Here is an 18,387-nt window from a genome sequence, read left to right as displayed (position 1 = left end):
GTCTTCTCAACTGAAATCTGACTATAATGCAATCTATGATCTGTAATTACAGAATGTATTGTTGTATTTCTATTTATATATATTTATATATATTTAATATGAGATACCTGTGTTCTGAGATTGTCTCGTTTCTTTTATCTCTCCGTTTGTCCAACATAAGTCGCATCACAATCCTTACAAGAGATTTTATAGACAATGTTCTTTTTACAAGTCGCAGGCACCGACGAAACTATTAAAGTGATTAATGTCTAATTCAGACTGGACGCAAGCGGAGCAGCAACCAATCAGTGAGGCGATATTTACAGTGACGTAAAAAATATCACCTTATTGGTTGGTTGCTGTTCTGCTGCTTGACGCTTGCTGCGTTCAATCTGCACTAAGCATAGAGTAAAAAACTGATAATATTGTACTAATTTATTAGTCCTGTAGATGTGTTTATCGGTGTACATGTATTTAAAGCTCGCAATAATATTCGATTTTTCTTTAAAATTATGATTTCGATGTTATCAAGTTTAATTATCAATAGAAATGATAACAGAGAAAAAATTGTAATTTTTCGGCAATATATAGGATATTATAGCTTTACAAGTATGCATATTTATTTATGAAGTATTTACGTAATAAAAATTATGAATTTATAATGTATTACAGCCAAATATTTATGTTAATAGCAAATTTATATTAATTGTCGATAATGTCAGCGCTCTTCAATTATCTCCAGGTCCTTTTTATACCGCCGAAAATTTGCCTAGGATTGACGGTTTTTAATAGTATTTCGACGGTGTCGCAGGTAATGGATCTTTTTGTGCTCTGATAATATTACCCAATTTATTCATGCTGTAAAAGGATAGGCAACGATAGAACGTGTCTTTGACGTTTCTAAATTTTTCAAACAATGGACTTACATATAGAAATTGTAAACTGTATTTTGAATTGATCATTATTATTGTCATCATATTATGATTATTGTCTTCATATAAGGATATTTTTTTATTAAAAAATTTTATCTTTTAGCCATTGTTGAAAAAATAAGTTGCGTCTATATTATTATCGCTGAAAAAGATTAGAAGACTAATCGAGTTACGAATTATATATAATCGTTGTTCTTCCGGCTCTTAATAAATTTTCTATTAACTTAATTAAATATTGATGTTTTTGAATAATTAGCGCACTTGTACCAGTGCCTATTCTTTCGAGCCCTTCTATTTCCTTTATTTTCTTATATACAACGTTCCTTATTTATTATACATAAAAACAGTATGTTGTTTTTCATTAGTCGAAACACTATGTATTATATATATAGATATATATTTTAAAATATATATACAATATGTCTACATTCATTGCATTGAACTGCATTGTCTGTCTGCATTGTAAGAAACGCAATCAAGACAATCAACCTCTAACAGTTTTCACAATAATTAACGCACTGGGGTCCACTCCTCCAACACTTGGCTATACTTTATACGTTCTGGAAAAAGAAACAAGAGCAGCCATGTAATATTTTAAATCAGATTATGATAAGCAGATATTTAATGAACTCTACAGTTTTTCCTTCCGATACATTCATCATATTTTAGCTGGCTTTTTATTAAAGCCGGGCTAGATAATTTTTGTATTAAAAAGAACAATGAAAAATGATTAATTTTTGGTTTAATTTATAGTATTAGATTAATAACAAACGTTTGAGTTTTTATAATAAAAATATGATATACACTATCATTCAAAAGTTTGGCACTCTACAATTTCTTAGATAAAATTGCATTAATGTTTATAAATATAATAATGTTGAAAATATTATTAATTTATTTTTATTTTTTATATCATATTTTATTATCATACAACGTCTCTGGATACAGATTAGGAAAGATCCATACTCTAACTTCTATCGCAATACTGCTTACTTTTCATCCATCGTGAATTTTACTGCGTTTCATCGTTTGCTCACATTTGATCAATTTTTCTTCTTTTCAATTTTTCTTTCTTTTCAATCTTGATTGTCAATTCACATATCACGAATATCGGCTACACGATGATTTATGAAATATCATTTCACAATAACAAATATCAAGACTCAAAATATTTTTACTCAGTAATTAATACTAATACTACTACACATCATGGATGTACCATATTGACTGTACGGAACAAACTCATGGATAGAAGACAGTAAATAATCTTTACACTGTTAATTTTAAGTCAGTTAATTTATTGAATTATATATAATTTTATGATTTTATATTTTATTTTGTGTTTTATTATTCATTTATATAACATCTATCATTTATATAACATCTACATTCGCGAACATTGATAACGACCTGATTGGTGTCGAAACGTGTTTTATTTATAATTTTATGTTTTCATAATGATTATTTTCATTTATTTTAAATATTAAACGTTTTAACAAAATTGACTTGTAGCTCTTCTATTATTCTTTTATTATTGTCAATTTTTATTTTTAAACCTACATTATTGGAATGAAACATGATTAAAACAATATGGAATTTTGTACATTTACGAAGTCAATAAATAAAGATATTCGACTAATATGCCGAATAAGGGAGGTAACTCTGTTGACCTTGATCTTGACATAAGTTGTCAAAGTCATGACCTCCACCAGGTTTTAACCGTCGTCATTCATTAAAAAGTTATTAACAAAAGAAGTTTGAAAAATGATGTCTCTTTTCTACTATATAAAACATAAATTTTCTTTAAAATATATTTTACAACTTTCCACGCGAAGCGACTCTCACCATCTCCCCCCCCTCCCCCTGCTTAGGAGCACATGACTTCCACACGAAGCGACTTTCATTCCATTTCTCTCCTTGCTTACAGGATTCGATTTCTATGTAAAGCGATTCTGGGTCCCTCCCCCTTGCTGAGAAGCACGCAACTTTCATGCGAAACGACTCTCATCCAACCTTCACGCGAAGCGACTCCTCCTATACTTCTCCCCCTGCCAAGGGGGTGCACGATTTTCCATGCGAAGCAACTTGGGATGAAATTTGCTTCGCATGGAAATTTGTTGGCACGGGGAGAGGTCGGATGAGAGTCGCTTCGCGTAAAAAGTTCTAAAATATATTTTAAAGCAAAAAATTTCTGTTTTATATAGTAGAAAAGAGACATAATTTTTCAAACTTTATTGTTAATATTAGGTGTACAACTTTGCTTCCGCCGTTTTCCTAGATAGCTTTAGCAGTAAGTGGTGGTCGAAATAAATAGATCATAGACGTCATACAATAAACTTGGGCATCTGTCAACATAACCCCATAGAAACATTAGTCGATTTGTGTCTGCATAAAGTTATTCTCGATTGAAAATGTCAGTTTACGAGCCAAATTCTCGTCATTTGCGGGAGGTTTTAATTTTTTGCTTCAATATGAAGAAATCTGCGGCTGAGGCTCATCGAATGCTCTCAAATACTTATGGTGAGATCGCTATTAGAAAGAACGTGTCGTGAGTGGTTTCAACGCTTCAAGAATGGTGATTTTGACGTCAAAGACCGGCATAGCGGTGGAAGAGAGGTTTTCGAAGATGTAGAATTGGAGGCATTACTAGCAAGACTCATGTCAAAATCAAGAAGAATTGGCACGATCATTGGGAGTGACTCAACAAGCCATTTCAAAACGCCTCAAAGCCATGGGAATGATTCAGAAGCAAGGAAATTGGATGCCGTATGAATTGAAGCCGAGAGATGTTGAACGGCGTTTGTTTGCTTGTGAACAGCTGCTTGAAAGGCAAAGACGGAAGGGATTTCTGCATCGCATTGTGACTGGGGACGAAAAATGAGTTCATTACGATCCCAAGCGCAGAAAATCATTCCCGGCCATGCTTCCACGTCGACGGCCAAACCGAATATTCACGGCTCCAAGGTCATACTCTGTATTTGGTGGGACCAGCTCGGCATAGTGTATTATGAACTGTTAAAACCGACTGAAACAATCACAGGCGATCGGTATCGAACGCAATTGATGCGTTTGAGCCGAGCATTGAAAGACAAACGGCCGCAATACAACGAGAGACACGATAAAGTGATTTTGCAGCATGACAATGCTCGACCCCATGTTGCGAAAGTGGTCAAGACATACTTGGAAACGTTGAAATGGAAAGTCCCCACCCGCCGTATTCTCCAGATGTTGCTCCCTCTGACTATCACTTGTTTCGATCAATGGCACACGGCCTGGCTGATCAGCACTTCCGGTCTTATGAAGTAAAAAATTGGATCGATTCGTGGATAGCCTTAAAAGATGACGTTTTTTCGACGCGGGATTCGTACGCTACTCGAAAGATGGGAGAAAGTAGTGGCCAGCGATGGACAATACTTTGAATCATAAATGTATAACCAGTTTTTTACAATAAAGCCTCGAATTTCGGAACAAAAACGGCGGAAGCAAAGTTGTACACCTAATAATTTTTTAATGAATGACAGCTAAAATCTCGTGGAGATCACTCAGAGTTATGACCTTGACAACATATGTCAAGGTCAAAGTCATCGGAGTTGTCTCCTCTATAGCTCCTCTATATCTTCAGCATATTTATCAGATATTCCAAACTTTTGAGCGGTGTGTATTTATATGACTGTCACCCCATAATAATTACTAGTAGTTAACAAAACATAAATAAAAAATTCCAGTGCCGATTACTAGCAATCATGACGATGAACATATTAATTATAAAATACCAGGATTATGTTTATTCTACAATTGCATAAGTTATAAGTTGTAGTCATAAATATTGACAACCACAGTCGAATATTTTCCACAAATTCAAGTGTGGATGGTTGATCAATCTTTATAACTATAACTACTTACGAATATGCTTACGTTTTTGTAGAATAGGCTTTAGGAATATTACTTTTAAAAATAACGTATTATTATTAACTTTAATAACTTTATTATTATTACTTTTTGAAAAAAACAATTCGTTACCGTTATTAATTTAAAGATAAAAATAATTATTAACAACAACATTATTGGACTGTACATGTGAAAGCAACTAATAGAGAATAAAGGTCCATAACGGTAAAGGTTTTTGAAAATAACAACATGTGAAGTTATTGTATAAAAGAAATTTATTTAGTATAAGACTCTTTTAGTATATGACTTTTTTAAAGATATAAAGCTTCGAACTTTTTTAGGGCTCCTGTAGAGGGATCCTAGTGACCACGAAGGATTAAACTTTTCTAATAAATCTTTTAATTCTTTGTATTAATATTTTTATTCTTTAATGTTACTTATCTTTAGATATTCAGATTGTAATTTACAAGTGCAAATCAAAATTTTTTTTAAACTTAGTTTTTATATGTTAAAGTCATTATTAATAGTGTAGCAGGGTGAGCTATTAGAAACAAAATTAAATGAAAATTTTGAAAGTTTCACCTTACTATTAGATGTACAACTTTGCTTCCGCCGTTTTCCTATAGATGGCTTTAGCGGTAAGTGGTGGTCGAAATAAATAGATCATAGACGTCATACAATAAACTTGGGCATCTGTCAACATAACCCCATAGAAACATTAGTCGATTTGTGTCTGCATCATAAAGTTATTCTCGATTGAAAATGTCAGTTTACGAGCCAAATTCTCGTCATTTGCGGGAGGTTTTAATTTTTTGCTTCAATATGAAGAAATCTGCGGCTGAGGCTAATCGAATGCTCTCAAATACTTATGGTGAGGCCGCTATTAGTGAAAGAACGTGTCGTGAGTGGTTTCAACGCTTCAAGAACGGTGATTTTGACGTCCAAGGTCATGCTCTGTATTTGGTGGGACCAGCTCGGCGTAGTGTATTATGAACTGTTAAAACCGACTGAAACAATCACAGGCGATCGGTATCGAACGCAATTGATGCGTTTGAGCCGAGCATTGAAAGACAAACGGCCGCAATACAACGAGAGACACGATAAAGTGATTTTGCAGCATGACAATGCTCAACCCCATGTTGCGAAAGTGGTCAAGATATACTTGGAAACGTTGAAATGGGAAGTCCTACTCCACCCGCCGTATTCTCCAGACGTTGCTCCCTCTGACTATCACTTGTTTCGATCAATGGCACACGGCCTGGCTGACCAGCACTTCCGGTCTTATGAAGAAGTAAAAAATTGGATCGATTCGTGGATAGCCTCAAAAGATGACCAGTTTTTTCGACGCGGGATTCGTACGCTACCCGAAAGATGGGAGAAAGTAGTGGCCAGCGATGGACAATACTTTGAATCATAAATGTATAACCAGTTTTTTACAATAAAGCCTCGAATTTCGGAAAAAAACGGCGGAAGCAAAGTTGTTTACCTAATATAATTAAAATTCTAATCGAAATGGAGATATTCACCTTCAAAATTTCAGTTTTTACACTCGTATACCAAGCCTTGTCGAAGCAACGTTTTAATTCTTTGCAGCGAAAATCTACAGATTTAAAAAAAAATAAATATATAATATAGAAATATTATAGGACTTTATAAAAAAAATGGGAAGGTCTAGCGGTTTCTGAATTAGAGTAATTTAGTAATTTGATAGACTTCTCCTCGCACGCTGAACGGCGAGAAAAAGACATGCTATTGTCATATTTCAACTATCTTTAGTTTAGCGGATTAGTGTTCGTGTACACAGATACGACATTTATGCGTGTGTGTGTACGTTCGCCTCAAAACTTTCTCTCTTCAGAGAGAAGAACATACGCGAAGAGGCACATTCGTAGATTATACGCGATTAATTTTTTAGCGCGATTGTAGCCGGAGAAATACCTTCAAATATAAATACCTTCAAATCTTCTTTAACAATCCGATAGACGCTCGAATAATTCTTTCAAAACGACCGCCAATTTCCTAATCGAAGGTTTCCTCCCTAGGTTTTCAAAACATACAATGTATGCAAAATGAGCTCTTTGGTTCTCTGAGTTCCAGAGTTTTTATTGTTTTTTCTCTTCGCGGGTTTCCCCTTTGAGGAACCTTCCTCGGATCCCTTTAAAGTCACATATCTCTTGGCAACATCATAAATTGATTTTGGATATTCGAAAAATGTTATTATTTCTCTTGGCGTCCTTCCAGCGCGCAAATTTTCAATGATCGCTGTCCTTCGCTTATACTCCATGATATTCATAATCCATGATATTCACTTGACTATTTTGAAGTTAGGAATGTTTCATTTACGCATCTGCCTACTTCAATACAAAGTAGCAGCTAAGCGAATTCTATTAGGTGTACAACTTTGCTTCCGCCGTTTTTTTCCGAAATTCGAGGCTTTATTGTAAAAAACTGGTTATATATTTATGATTCAAAGTATTGTCCATCGCTGGCCACTACTTTCTCCCATCTTTCGAGTAGCGTACGAATCCCGCGTCGAAAAAACTGATCATCTTTTGAGGCTATCCACGAATCGATCCAATTTTTTACTTCTTCATAAGACCGGAAGTGCTGGTCAGCCAGGCCGTGTGCCATTGATCGAAACAAGTGATAGTCAGAGGGAGCAACATCTGGAGAATACGGCGGGTGGGGACTTTCCATTTCAACGTTTCCAAGTATGTCTTGACCACTTTCGCAACATGGGGTCGAGCATTGTCATGCTGCAAAATCACTTTATCGTGTCTCTCGTTGTATTGCGGCCGTTTGTCTTTCAATGCTCGGCTCAAACGCATCAATTGCGTTCGATACCGATCGCCTGTGATTGTTTCAGTCGGTTTTAACAGTTCATAATACACTATGCCGAGCTGGTCCCACCAAATACAGAACATGACCTTGGACGTCAAAATCACCGTTCTTGAAGCGTTGAAACCACTCACGACACGTTCTTTCACTAATAGCGGCCTCACCATAAGTATTTGAGAGCATTCGATGAGCCTCAGCCGCAGATTTCTTCATATTGAAGCAAAAAATTAAAACCTCCCGCAAATGACGAGAATTTGGCTCGTAAACTGACATTTTCAATCGAGAATAACTTTATGATACAGACACAAATCGACTAATGTTTCTATGGGGTTATGTTGACAGATGCCCAAGTTTATTGTATGACGTCTATGATCTATTTATTTCGACCACCACTTATCGCTAAAGCCATCTATAGGAAAACGGCGGAAGCAAAGTTGTACACCTAATATATTTAAATTTTATTTTATTAATTAAAATTTTAATTATAGATAAAATTATTTTAAATATATAAATTTCAAAAAAATCTGTAGAACCTCAATTTTTCGAATACCTTAAAAACATCCGAGATATACCAAATCTTCAACAATCAGACATTCGAATAGTTCTCTTTCAAAACGACTAATTTCCTAATCGAAGTCCCTGAGTCTTCCAAAAGCTCTTGAGTTCTTTGAATGAGTTCCGGAGTTCTTGTTTTTTTCTCTCGCGTTTTTTCCTTGCCGGGGAATTTTTCTCGGATTCCTCTGAAGCCATATATCTCTTAGCAACATCATAAATCATTGATTTCGGATATTCGAAAAACGTTATAATTTCTCTTGGCATCTTTCTAGCGCGCAAATTTTCAGTAATCGCTGCTCTTCGCTTATACTCTCTCTATGATATTCATAATTGACTTAACTAATTTGAAGTTAGAGATGTTTCATTCACGCATCTGCCTACTTCAATGCAAAGCAGTTACAGGTAAATTATAATATGGCAAAAATTTCAAATTTAATTTTCCGGATTCTAATGACTCACTCTGTGTTTCAATAGCTATTATTCATTGCCAATATTAAAAATCTGTAATTTATGTATGTACATATGTATATACATATGTATATACATATATGTGTACTACTTTCAATATTAGTAATAATTACTATTTGCAGCTTAGATATAAAGTACAAAATATTTTTCAATATTTAAAGGACAGTAAAACTTTTTTTGCAATTGTTCGTTTTATTTTTTAGGTCTTACGTATTTTTTTTCTTCATTAAAACTGAAAATTATCACAATAATAACTCAATACTTAAAAAAAAAATTGATACATTAAAATAAAGAATAAAATTCTTATTCATATCCTTATAAAATCACTGTCAGATATATGTTTTAATCATTTAAAAATTAATTCAGAGTAGTTTAATAACAATATAAATAAGGATTTTATTTTTTATTTCAATATATAAATTTTTCCTTGAGTATAACGTCATAATATAATAATTATAATAATTTTCGATTTCTAAAGAAAAATATATAAGAAAATATATAAGAAAGTGTATAAATAAAACGATCAATAAAAAAATGAAAATTGTACTCTCCTTTTTCTATTCCATAAAATGTTATTTGTACAATAAAAAATGCGATTTATAAATTGGATATACAAGTATAATAAAGGAACTAAAAAATGATGAATGAAAAGTAATAGCTAAATTCGTTATTATTTTATTATTGTAAAAATGTAATATTTCCATTACCGTTATGGACATAAAAAATTGATTGGCACTTAACAAAGTAAATATAATAAAAATATCATAAATAAGTCGTTACTTTCCAATCTTGCAAAATACATACGCATTTGACAGTGCAAGCAGAAAGATTATTTTATTTAATACTTTAATTATCTAAGAATGGAGAAGAGTGCGTTACCTGGCTCGGGGAAAAGTTCTGGATGTCGTATAATATAATCTCTCAGTTTAGTATCACGTTCCGCTTGATAATCGTCAACAAACTTCTTTACAAATTGTGACAAAACGTACCCTCCTGCTACGAACATAATATGCCTCTGTATTCCTAAACAAAAACATCCTTGATTTGAAATTGCGCCAATATTTGTGAGATTTATGTTATTTCGAAATTCGCAGTTTTACATTTAATCTTGATTTCTGCTTTTCTTATTTTCTTGTTATAATCAATTATTTTTCTCACATTCGACTGTGATTAGTTAATTTCTTACGATTTCAGACTTGAAGCTTAGGTAATGGTTTAAGTTCACATACAAAAGTACGCATACAAAAGCATAAAGCAATAAAGGTCATGGCATACAAAAAACTTAAAGCAGTAAGACATAAGTAGTAAGGAAATTAATACGTTGGATTGGCTACTGTTACATTATAGTCTTACGCTTTTAAATGTGTATAACTTGTATTTATACAACTTTATATATAATTCCTATTCTACAATAAGCACAGCTGTAAGTGATTGTAATTATAAGAATTGTATCACAGTCAAATATTCTTCTCACATTTGACTTGATTGGTCAATTCCTACAACTATAACTACTTACAACTACTTACAACTACAATTATGACTATTGTAGAATAAGCTTAAGTCTACAATCTTGTTTTAAGAGGTCGTAAGCTGTAAGTTATAAGTGACGGACACAGAACTTATACTTTTATAAGTATAAGAGGCCGTAAGAATTGAATTTTGCTCAATTCGCTTAAGTCTAACGGTTAAAGCCTAAAAATTGCGCAAAATAGTTTAAAAACAGAAATTATTGTCACTTAATCTCTTTCAACTTATGACTTAAAGCCCATTCTATAATTGCGTAAACATAGTTGTAAGTGGTTATAGTTGTAAAAATTGATTAATTTTCAACAGTCGAATATTTTCCTCATATTTGATTGTGATTGGTTAATTCTTATAACTATAACCATTTACAACTGTGCAATTATAAAATGGGTTTAAGGCCTCTTAAAGCAAAGTTGGGAATCTAAAGAGCATAAAGATTGTCGTAATACTTACGACAGACTTAACGTATGACGCGGAATTTATGTATGTATATTACTATATCTCTTGATAGCGTGCTACCACGTCAATGCTTGTGCGTTGCTTACGTCTATAACTTTCTGTCATAAGTGTTATGGCAATCTTTGTGCTCAGACCCTAAGTCATAAAACAGTTCTTGTGCGTTACTAAAGATATAAGATTTAAGTCATAAAACACTGTCTTAAGATAATAAAGGATTCCGCATAATAAAAAGAACAGGGAACAGAGAATAAGAATAAGAATTTCAATCTATCAGAAATCATGTATTGTGGAATACACAGTTTTGATAGGTTGAAATTCTTATTCTCTGTTCTCTGTTCCCTGTTCTTTTTATTGTGCGAAGCCTCTAAGTCAGCCTTTCTGTTAAGTCTGACTCTACAATAAGTATTTTAGCCTTAAGCCATAAAAAATTGATCAATTACAATCGAATGTCAGGAGAATAATTCATTATGATTCGTTCATTTCTTATGGCTTAAGTCTTAAAAACCTATTGTAGATCCAAGCTAAGAGCTACCGCAGACAAAATTCCGTAATGGGCTTTCTTCTATAAGTCATTATCTAATCTTTAAATTTCAAGATCATAAGAAATTGACCAATTATACGTGGGTCGTTTGATAAGTTTGGTAAATTTCCATGAAATGACGCTACAATCCATTTGATGACGCGACATCTCGAAAGATCCACTCTTCGAACCCCTTCAGGCCAAATTTCAGCCAGAAAGGACGCATAGTTCGCGTTTGGTAGTCATTTGAAGTAGGCTGTCTCAAAGTCTGCAAAATACTCATTGACGGCGACAATGACTTTCTCATTTGACGAGAATTTCTTCCCATCGAGCCAAGTTTTTAAGTTTGGGAACAGAAAGAAGTCACACGGGGTCAAATCCGGAGAATAGGGTGGATGAGGAATCAATTCATAGCCCAATTCGTAGTTTTGTCATTGCAACGGTCGACTTGTGGGATGGCGCGTTGCCTTGATGGAAGAGCACTTTTTTGCGCGCCAATCTCGCTTCAAATGACTACGCAACGTGAACTATGCGTCCTTTCTGGCTGAAATTTGGCCTGAAGGGGTTCGAAGAGTGGATCTTTCGAGATGTTACGTCATCAAATGGATTGTAGCACCATTTCATGGAAATTTACCAAACTTATCAAACGACCCACGTATATAGTTAATTATTCTTCTCAGGCTTTAAGGACCAGGATTAAGTGCGGCAGAAGGGCTAAAGGAACTATAGCCCCAGGCTCCATCTTTTTAGAGGGCCTCAGCTTAAAATGGTATTTCATTAATAAAAGTAAATAATGAAATACAAATATTAAATTAAAAATTTTTATTTTGCATTCTTCGTACAATGAAACACATAATAGTCACACACGATCCACAATGACTGATACAATTGTCATTGATATTATTAGCAATAGAGAGAGCGAACTGCTGAAAAATCTTGATTTTAATGATTTAATCAATAAATTTGCGTATAATAAATCAAGAAAAAACTTTCGTAAGTACTACTAAAATTTCAATAAAATATGAATTATCTTTATTTATTTCTTTTTCAGTATCCGGAATTGTATTGTATCTTTTAAGCAGAAACAACAAAAATCGTTATACAAACAATCACATTCCTCAAATAGAAAATGCAAAATGTGTTTATATTTTGTTATTATGATTGTTATCAATAAATAATTTTGATAATTATCCAGAAAAACTCTCACCTCTAATTTTGATGAAATTAGGCTCATTCAACGTATTTTTGAACAAAATGAAAGAATCTGCCAGAAAAAAGTGAGACTGCCCTGCGAAGCGAACTATTAAATATTTAAAGTTAGAAAATCTGTCACAGCTGCGAAATATATAATGACAGCTGCGGTTACCTTTTCATGCTTTACGTGTGCATACGTTGTATATGCATACTAACTTGCTCTTACAGCGATATATTAATGTTCATTTATTAATATTAATTTCAGTTTTTGCTCTTTCTAATGCCATTGGTTCCATTTCGATATCTTGAAAATTGACTAAGTGCGCTATGTAGGAGTCGCGCACTGAACCGCACTGTATCTCCGAACCCTTTGAGGTACAAACGAAAGTAAGAGAGATACAAACGAGTACAAACGATTCTCTTTCGAATGGCAAATGAAATTAAAAAATCTTAAAGTTGCGCACTAGCATTTTTTATTTTTCATTTTTTGTTTAATTATTTGAAGTACAAACGAAATAATGATCGGTACAAACAAGTACAAAAGCCTATGGTATTAATTTTTATTTTGACATAATTTAACGTAACTTAACGTAAGGAACTATATTTGTAAATACAATTGGAGAGTATTCCATTAACTTCTCCGCCGCTTGATATTTGAATAGTATAAAATTTAAGAGAGATTATTATTTCCGTTCGTGTAATGTGCATAATACAAATTGTATAGAAGTTATACTAGATATTAATTTTAACGAGTCAAATTAAGTTTGAAAAAAGTTTATTAATTTACTAACAGTATATCATTCATGGGACATTTCGACTTAACTTAGTTATCTTCAGCCATAAATTAACTCATCACAATAAAATTATTTGAATTATTATATTCATAAAAATTAGTTGTCAATTATACTAAACAAATTATAAGGGTCATCTTCATTTACAAATGTTAAAAAGTATTAAAAAACAATGATATTTGACTAAGTAAAGTTACTGCAGAAGTATATATTATGTGAATTTAATTGCAATTATTTTATTATTGTGGAGAAAAAAAGTAAAGATTTCAAAATGAAAATTTTGGATTCGACCTGTGTTATTACAATAGAAAAAAAAAGATCATTTTCATACTCTCTTCCAATTTATAAAAGATAAGATTCATGAGCAATTTTTTAAGTTTATATGAATGACTGTTTCGTAATTTGAGAAACTGTTAAAAATATTTATTGAATTAAATTTTCATCAGAAAATTCACGTGTTCAATATCATTTACTTGTTGCATCGATCTATAATTCATATAATCTAACCTAACCTCTTTCCGAAATCGAGTTCAAATATTGTAATTTTTATGATAACGGTTACGAACTTTATGTTATTGTAGATGATCCTTAAGGAGCAATAGTTAATAAAATATTAATTGCTAAAAATTATCGGAAATTGGTCTCAATCTTCAATAATTTTTTACTTAAATATACTATCAGCTTTACAGAAGAAGATAATGCAAGATAAATGCAAGAGATAAAAATTGTTTATTTTCTTTTCATAGAATTCTAAGAATTTTTTCAAAATTTTTTATCAATTTTTTAGACTGCATTTTCTTATTTTTATCAACATGAGAAAATACGATATTAAAAAATTCTGAAAAATTCTCAGAATTTTATGAGAAAAAAATAAACAATTTTTGTCTCTTACAGTGTTTCTATAAAGTTGATAGTATTTGAGCAAAAAATTATTGAAGACTAATTTTCAGTAATTTTTAGCAATAATTAATATCTTATCAATTATTGCTAAAATCGTAAAATGATACTCAGTTCTCACTTCTTCTCAGTTTAGTCCATTCTGTCCTTATGCGAAAGCTTTATCTCCTTCCTAATTAGAATGTAGTCATCAATTTTAACAATTAATAATTCTCAAGCTTGATACAACTCCAACAAATAAATATAAAGATAATGTGAAATCAGTTAATACGAGCCAACACAGATTAAACATGTGTAAATTCATATATTTAATCTTGAAAAGGATTTTCAAACATTTTAAACCTTTTGATTGGGTCTTCTTCAGCATATTGATGACAAAATCCATTCGTATAATTAAATTTGAGAGGTAGAATACAATAGAATTAGAGTATCATTAACATACATTCATACTATGATTTCAACATTATCTGTCGTATCTAACAGAATACTCAAATCATACATTTCAAATTATTTATAATTTAATAATGACTTCGAATAAGTTATTATAAGTCAATTAAATTAATTAAAAAACTTATGTAATAATGTTAACGATGATCTGTTAAATAAGACGTGTTAGCATCAAGATATTCTGAGTATATGTAAGAGATGAAAATCGATTATCATATATGGATAATATATGGATATTATATGATAATATATGGAGAATAAATAATAAGTAAATACAAATATGTATATATAGGATAATTATATAGGATAATCTAAGGAAATAAAATGGAAATGTCCAATTTTTTTAAATAGATCATGGTGTAATGAGTCTAATACTCATATTCATAGTTAAACCTTAGATTTAAGGCTTTTTTAAATTTATCTTCAGATGCTTTACGAATTATTTCATTGGCTACTGAATATCTAAAGATAAATTTAAGGAAGCCTTAAGTACAAGATGTGACTATAAATATGAACATAATCAATCTTAACCTAAATATGTGACTATGATTTTTCACATCTACAACTTATTAATGTATAGAAAGTCGTTTAGCTTGACTAATGGGAAGGAATATAATCGAATTTGATAAGTTTAAGAAAATCTAGATTAGGACTATGTCGCCGCCCCGAAGCCACCCAAGCGTACTGTCTACATCCCACTGTCCACATGGTAAGAACTCCGATAATTTGTTTTGAAGAATTTGTATTACATGACCGTGACAGATTTCCTAGCCTGCATAGTTGTCAACTTTAACTTAAAAATATCTCGGTATGCAGAGCGACACTTCTTGTAATATTCATTTTGATAAGAAAACGCATCGATTGAGTATATTTTTATCAAAATTTGAGTAGACTGGGGTCTTCTTAACATTTATCAAATTGATTCTGAAATAAGGCATTTATTATAATTCTAACGAGATTAATATCTCGTTCAGGACAGAGCGACGCTTTTTTTGCTATATTCTTTCGTTTCATGTAAATACACGTCGGATAAACCCAATTTTATTGCTGATTTTTGAGCTGCGGGGGCTAAACTATACAAGTACCCAATTTTCTTGCTGCCGAATGCGTGCGTGCGTGCGTGCGTGCGTGCGTGCATGCGTGCGTGCGTGCACGTGCACGTGCGTACGCGCGCGACGCCAAAAGAAAATATACACGTAAAATAGAAACATAATATTTGTCCGACACATATAATTGTCCGAAATCGAATATTGCATTACATAATCATGTTACGAGATTAATAAATTACTGAGAATAAAGAAATAAATCTCGCATTTAATCGTTGAAGAAAACGAGATATACTCACCGGCATAGAACGGCTTACTATTGTATATATTTGAGAATGATGGCATCGCAAAACCACTTAACATAAGTACTATTTCCGTCGAGTACTTCGACAGCACACTGGGCTCGTACGTGGGATCCGGTTTGAGCAAATCAAGAGCCCATTGAACCTCCGGATGTTCACTCAACTCATGTGAATGATGTTTACTCATTTTTTTCTTTTACTGATGAGAATTATAATCCACAAAATGTTAAAATGTTAAAATCGACAATTAGGAAAACGCAGCGCTCTACTCAGAATATGTAATAATGAATTAGAATGAATCGATAGCAGACAGCGAAAATCAACGAAAACAACAAAAATCACAATAGATTTTATGCGATCGAGCGAGAGTCGTTGATCGCAGCGACATCTGATGAAAAAGTGTGGAAACTGCGGCCTAGAAAGAAAGGAAAGCAAGCAAATACTGGCCTAGTTTACATCGTGCACTTGCATGCACGGTCCTATGGTGCGGAATTAAAGTCACTAGATAAGAAAGTACCGCGATAGGAAAATTCACTGAATTATCATTTGAAGCCAAAATGGCGTCGAATAGTTCAGATAGTGCATTTCATGTAACTTCCTATATTAAGTGCAATCCTAATCTGATTCTGTTATAACTTTAGCTTTTGTTCGTTTTGTCTCTTCGGGATCACTCCGAATGAACTCAGCGTATTTGAAATGTAGGATTCACACTATCTTCTTTTTTGGGTGAGAATGGCCCCGACTCTAACACAGATTCGATACGGCCAGAATCGAAAATGCCGCTTATGTTTGAATAACAAAAAACAATATGAAGAATACGAAAGTCTAAAAGAGTTATATAAACTCAATTGCGCGTTTGAAATCGCTCACTTTCCAAAAATGACACAATAACACGTTTGATCACGTCGGAAGACGCATAAACTGATTCTCACTTATGTACAACATTCGTCATACAACGTCCGACGTTCATCGTAATAATGAATGTTGTATGACGAATATCGATTGTGTACGTAATGTGAATTCTATATTTCAAGTACGCTAGATTCATTCGGAGCGACCCCGAATAGTTTCCGAGAGACAAAACGAACAATACTTTTATATGCATTTGTGATTTTGTGTAAACTTAGAACTAGTTAGAAAACGTCGGATATGTTTGAAAATCCCCATTATATTGAGAATGCAAAAATACAGAAAAACGCTTTTGTTTTATTTCGCCTGCCAATAAGCGATAGATGTGAAAAATGGTTTTGATTAATTGGAAAAAAAACATTATTGAAAAGGGCTGTAATCTGTGAGGTATAATTTTTTTATCTGTGAGGTTTTATTTTTTCTTATAATATAATACATTCATATGTAAGTTTTGAATAACCGCGCGTTATGAAGCCAAAATGGCAGCAGTTCACGGCAGTTACTTTGTTATCTAGTGACTTTAGCGAAATTGGTATAATGCGGAGTTAGCGAAACGTTCGTAATTAGTGACTTTATTCCGCCGATTCCGTTCTGCTAAAATGTGTTTTCCTATGACCCATTGAACGGAATTTGCGGAATGCGCAGTTAGCTCTGACCAATTGCAAGGGTCTTCCCGTAATCACTTTGATTAAATCTACCAGATAGCGTTTGTCATTGGTTGCGCATTGATTGCGCATCTGCAAGTTCCGCTCAATGGGAAATAAGAAAATAAATTTTTTCTGCGGATTGAAAACATATATACATAATAAAGCGGATCAATTCTGTATCTTGAAATGAGATGAAAATTATAAAAGTGAACGAATTTACTAGAAATACTGATAATTTCATTAGTCAACACCTAGTAAATTTGCTCACTTTTGTAATTTTCACCTCGTTTCAAAATACAGAATTAATCCCCTGCTAGTTCACATCTCAGATTTACATTGCCGCACTTTTAATATTCGGTAAAGAATGATATGCCACTGACAAGATAGCAGACAAATTGAATATCTCAACCAGAAATATTTTCTCGAAAAGATATCATTTCAATGTCGAAAGTAAAAGTCGAAAGTTTTTGAAATTTTTATTAATTTCGATGAATTTTTGGCTCCAATTTCGATTAATTTTTGAGTTGGAAATAAAATCTTGAATGATCTAGTCAGCATAAAAATATATTACTAATGCCACTACTAATGCATAAAAATATATTACTAATGCATAAGTAAATTTGACAAGTAATGTCACTAATAGCGTAATAGTGGTAGAGAAAATTCATTAAAGTTTCATTGAAATTTTATTGTAAAAATAAGTATTATTGATTAGCATCATATTTCAGAAAATACACGACAAAATTATAATAAAAAAAAATTTATTTTATGAATTCGAGAACTAATTTTATAATGTATCCATGCGCGGTCCCTATCCAAATCCGAATCTCCACTTACCGTACTTCATTTCTGTGATTGTATGGGAACTACTCCTTCGAAGAACCATGACCTATAATGCTAATAAATGTATAGTTGTAACATATCTGTTCAAAGATGTTGTGAAAAAGAAGAAATACAAAAAATATAATGTTAAATATGTACAAATAATGAT

The 18,387-nt window shown here is 32.5% G+C and overlaps 1 protein-coding gene across 1 annotated transcript; it reads right to left on the bottom strand.

Moving 5' to 3' along the window:
• Nucleotides 1-1,190: 1,190 nt before the first annotated feature.
• On the bottom strand, nucleotides 1,191-16,196 carry LOC108692129 (NADH dehydrogenase [ubiquinone] 1 subunit C2). The gene is made up of 3 exons (XM_018200280.1): nucleotides 15,838-16,196; nucleotides 9,540-9,683; nucleotides 1,191-1,471 (listed from the first exon to the last, which is right to left on the bottom strand). The coding sequence occupies exons 1-3, from the start codon at nucleotides 16,025-16,027 to the stop codon at nucleotides 1,422-1,424; spliced, it is 384 nt and encodes a 127-aa protein (XP_018055769.1). The 5' UTR covers nucleotides 16,028-16,196; the 3' UTR covers nucleotides 1,191-1,421.
• Nucleotides 16,197-18,387: the final 2,191 nt, after the last annotated feature.

The sequence above is a fragment of the Atta colombica genome, unplaced genomic scaffold, assembly GCF_001594045.1.
Source record: "Atta colombica isolate Treedump-2 unplaced genomic scaffold, Acol1.0 scaffold61, whole genome shotgun sequence".
NCBI classification, from domain to species: domain Eukaryota; kingdom Metazoa; phylum Arthropoda; class Insecta; order Hymenoptera; family Formicidae; genus Atta; species Atta colombica.
This window is presented reverse-complemented; position numbering and strand designations above follow the sequence as displayed.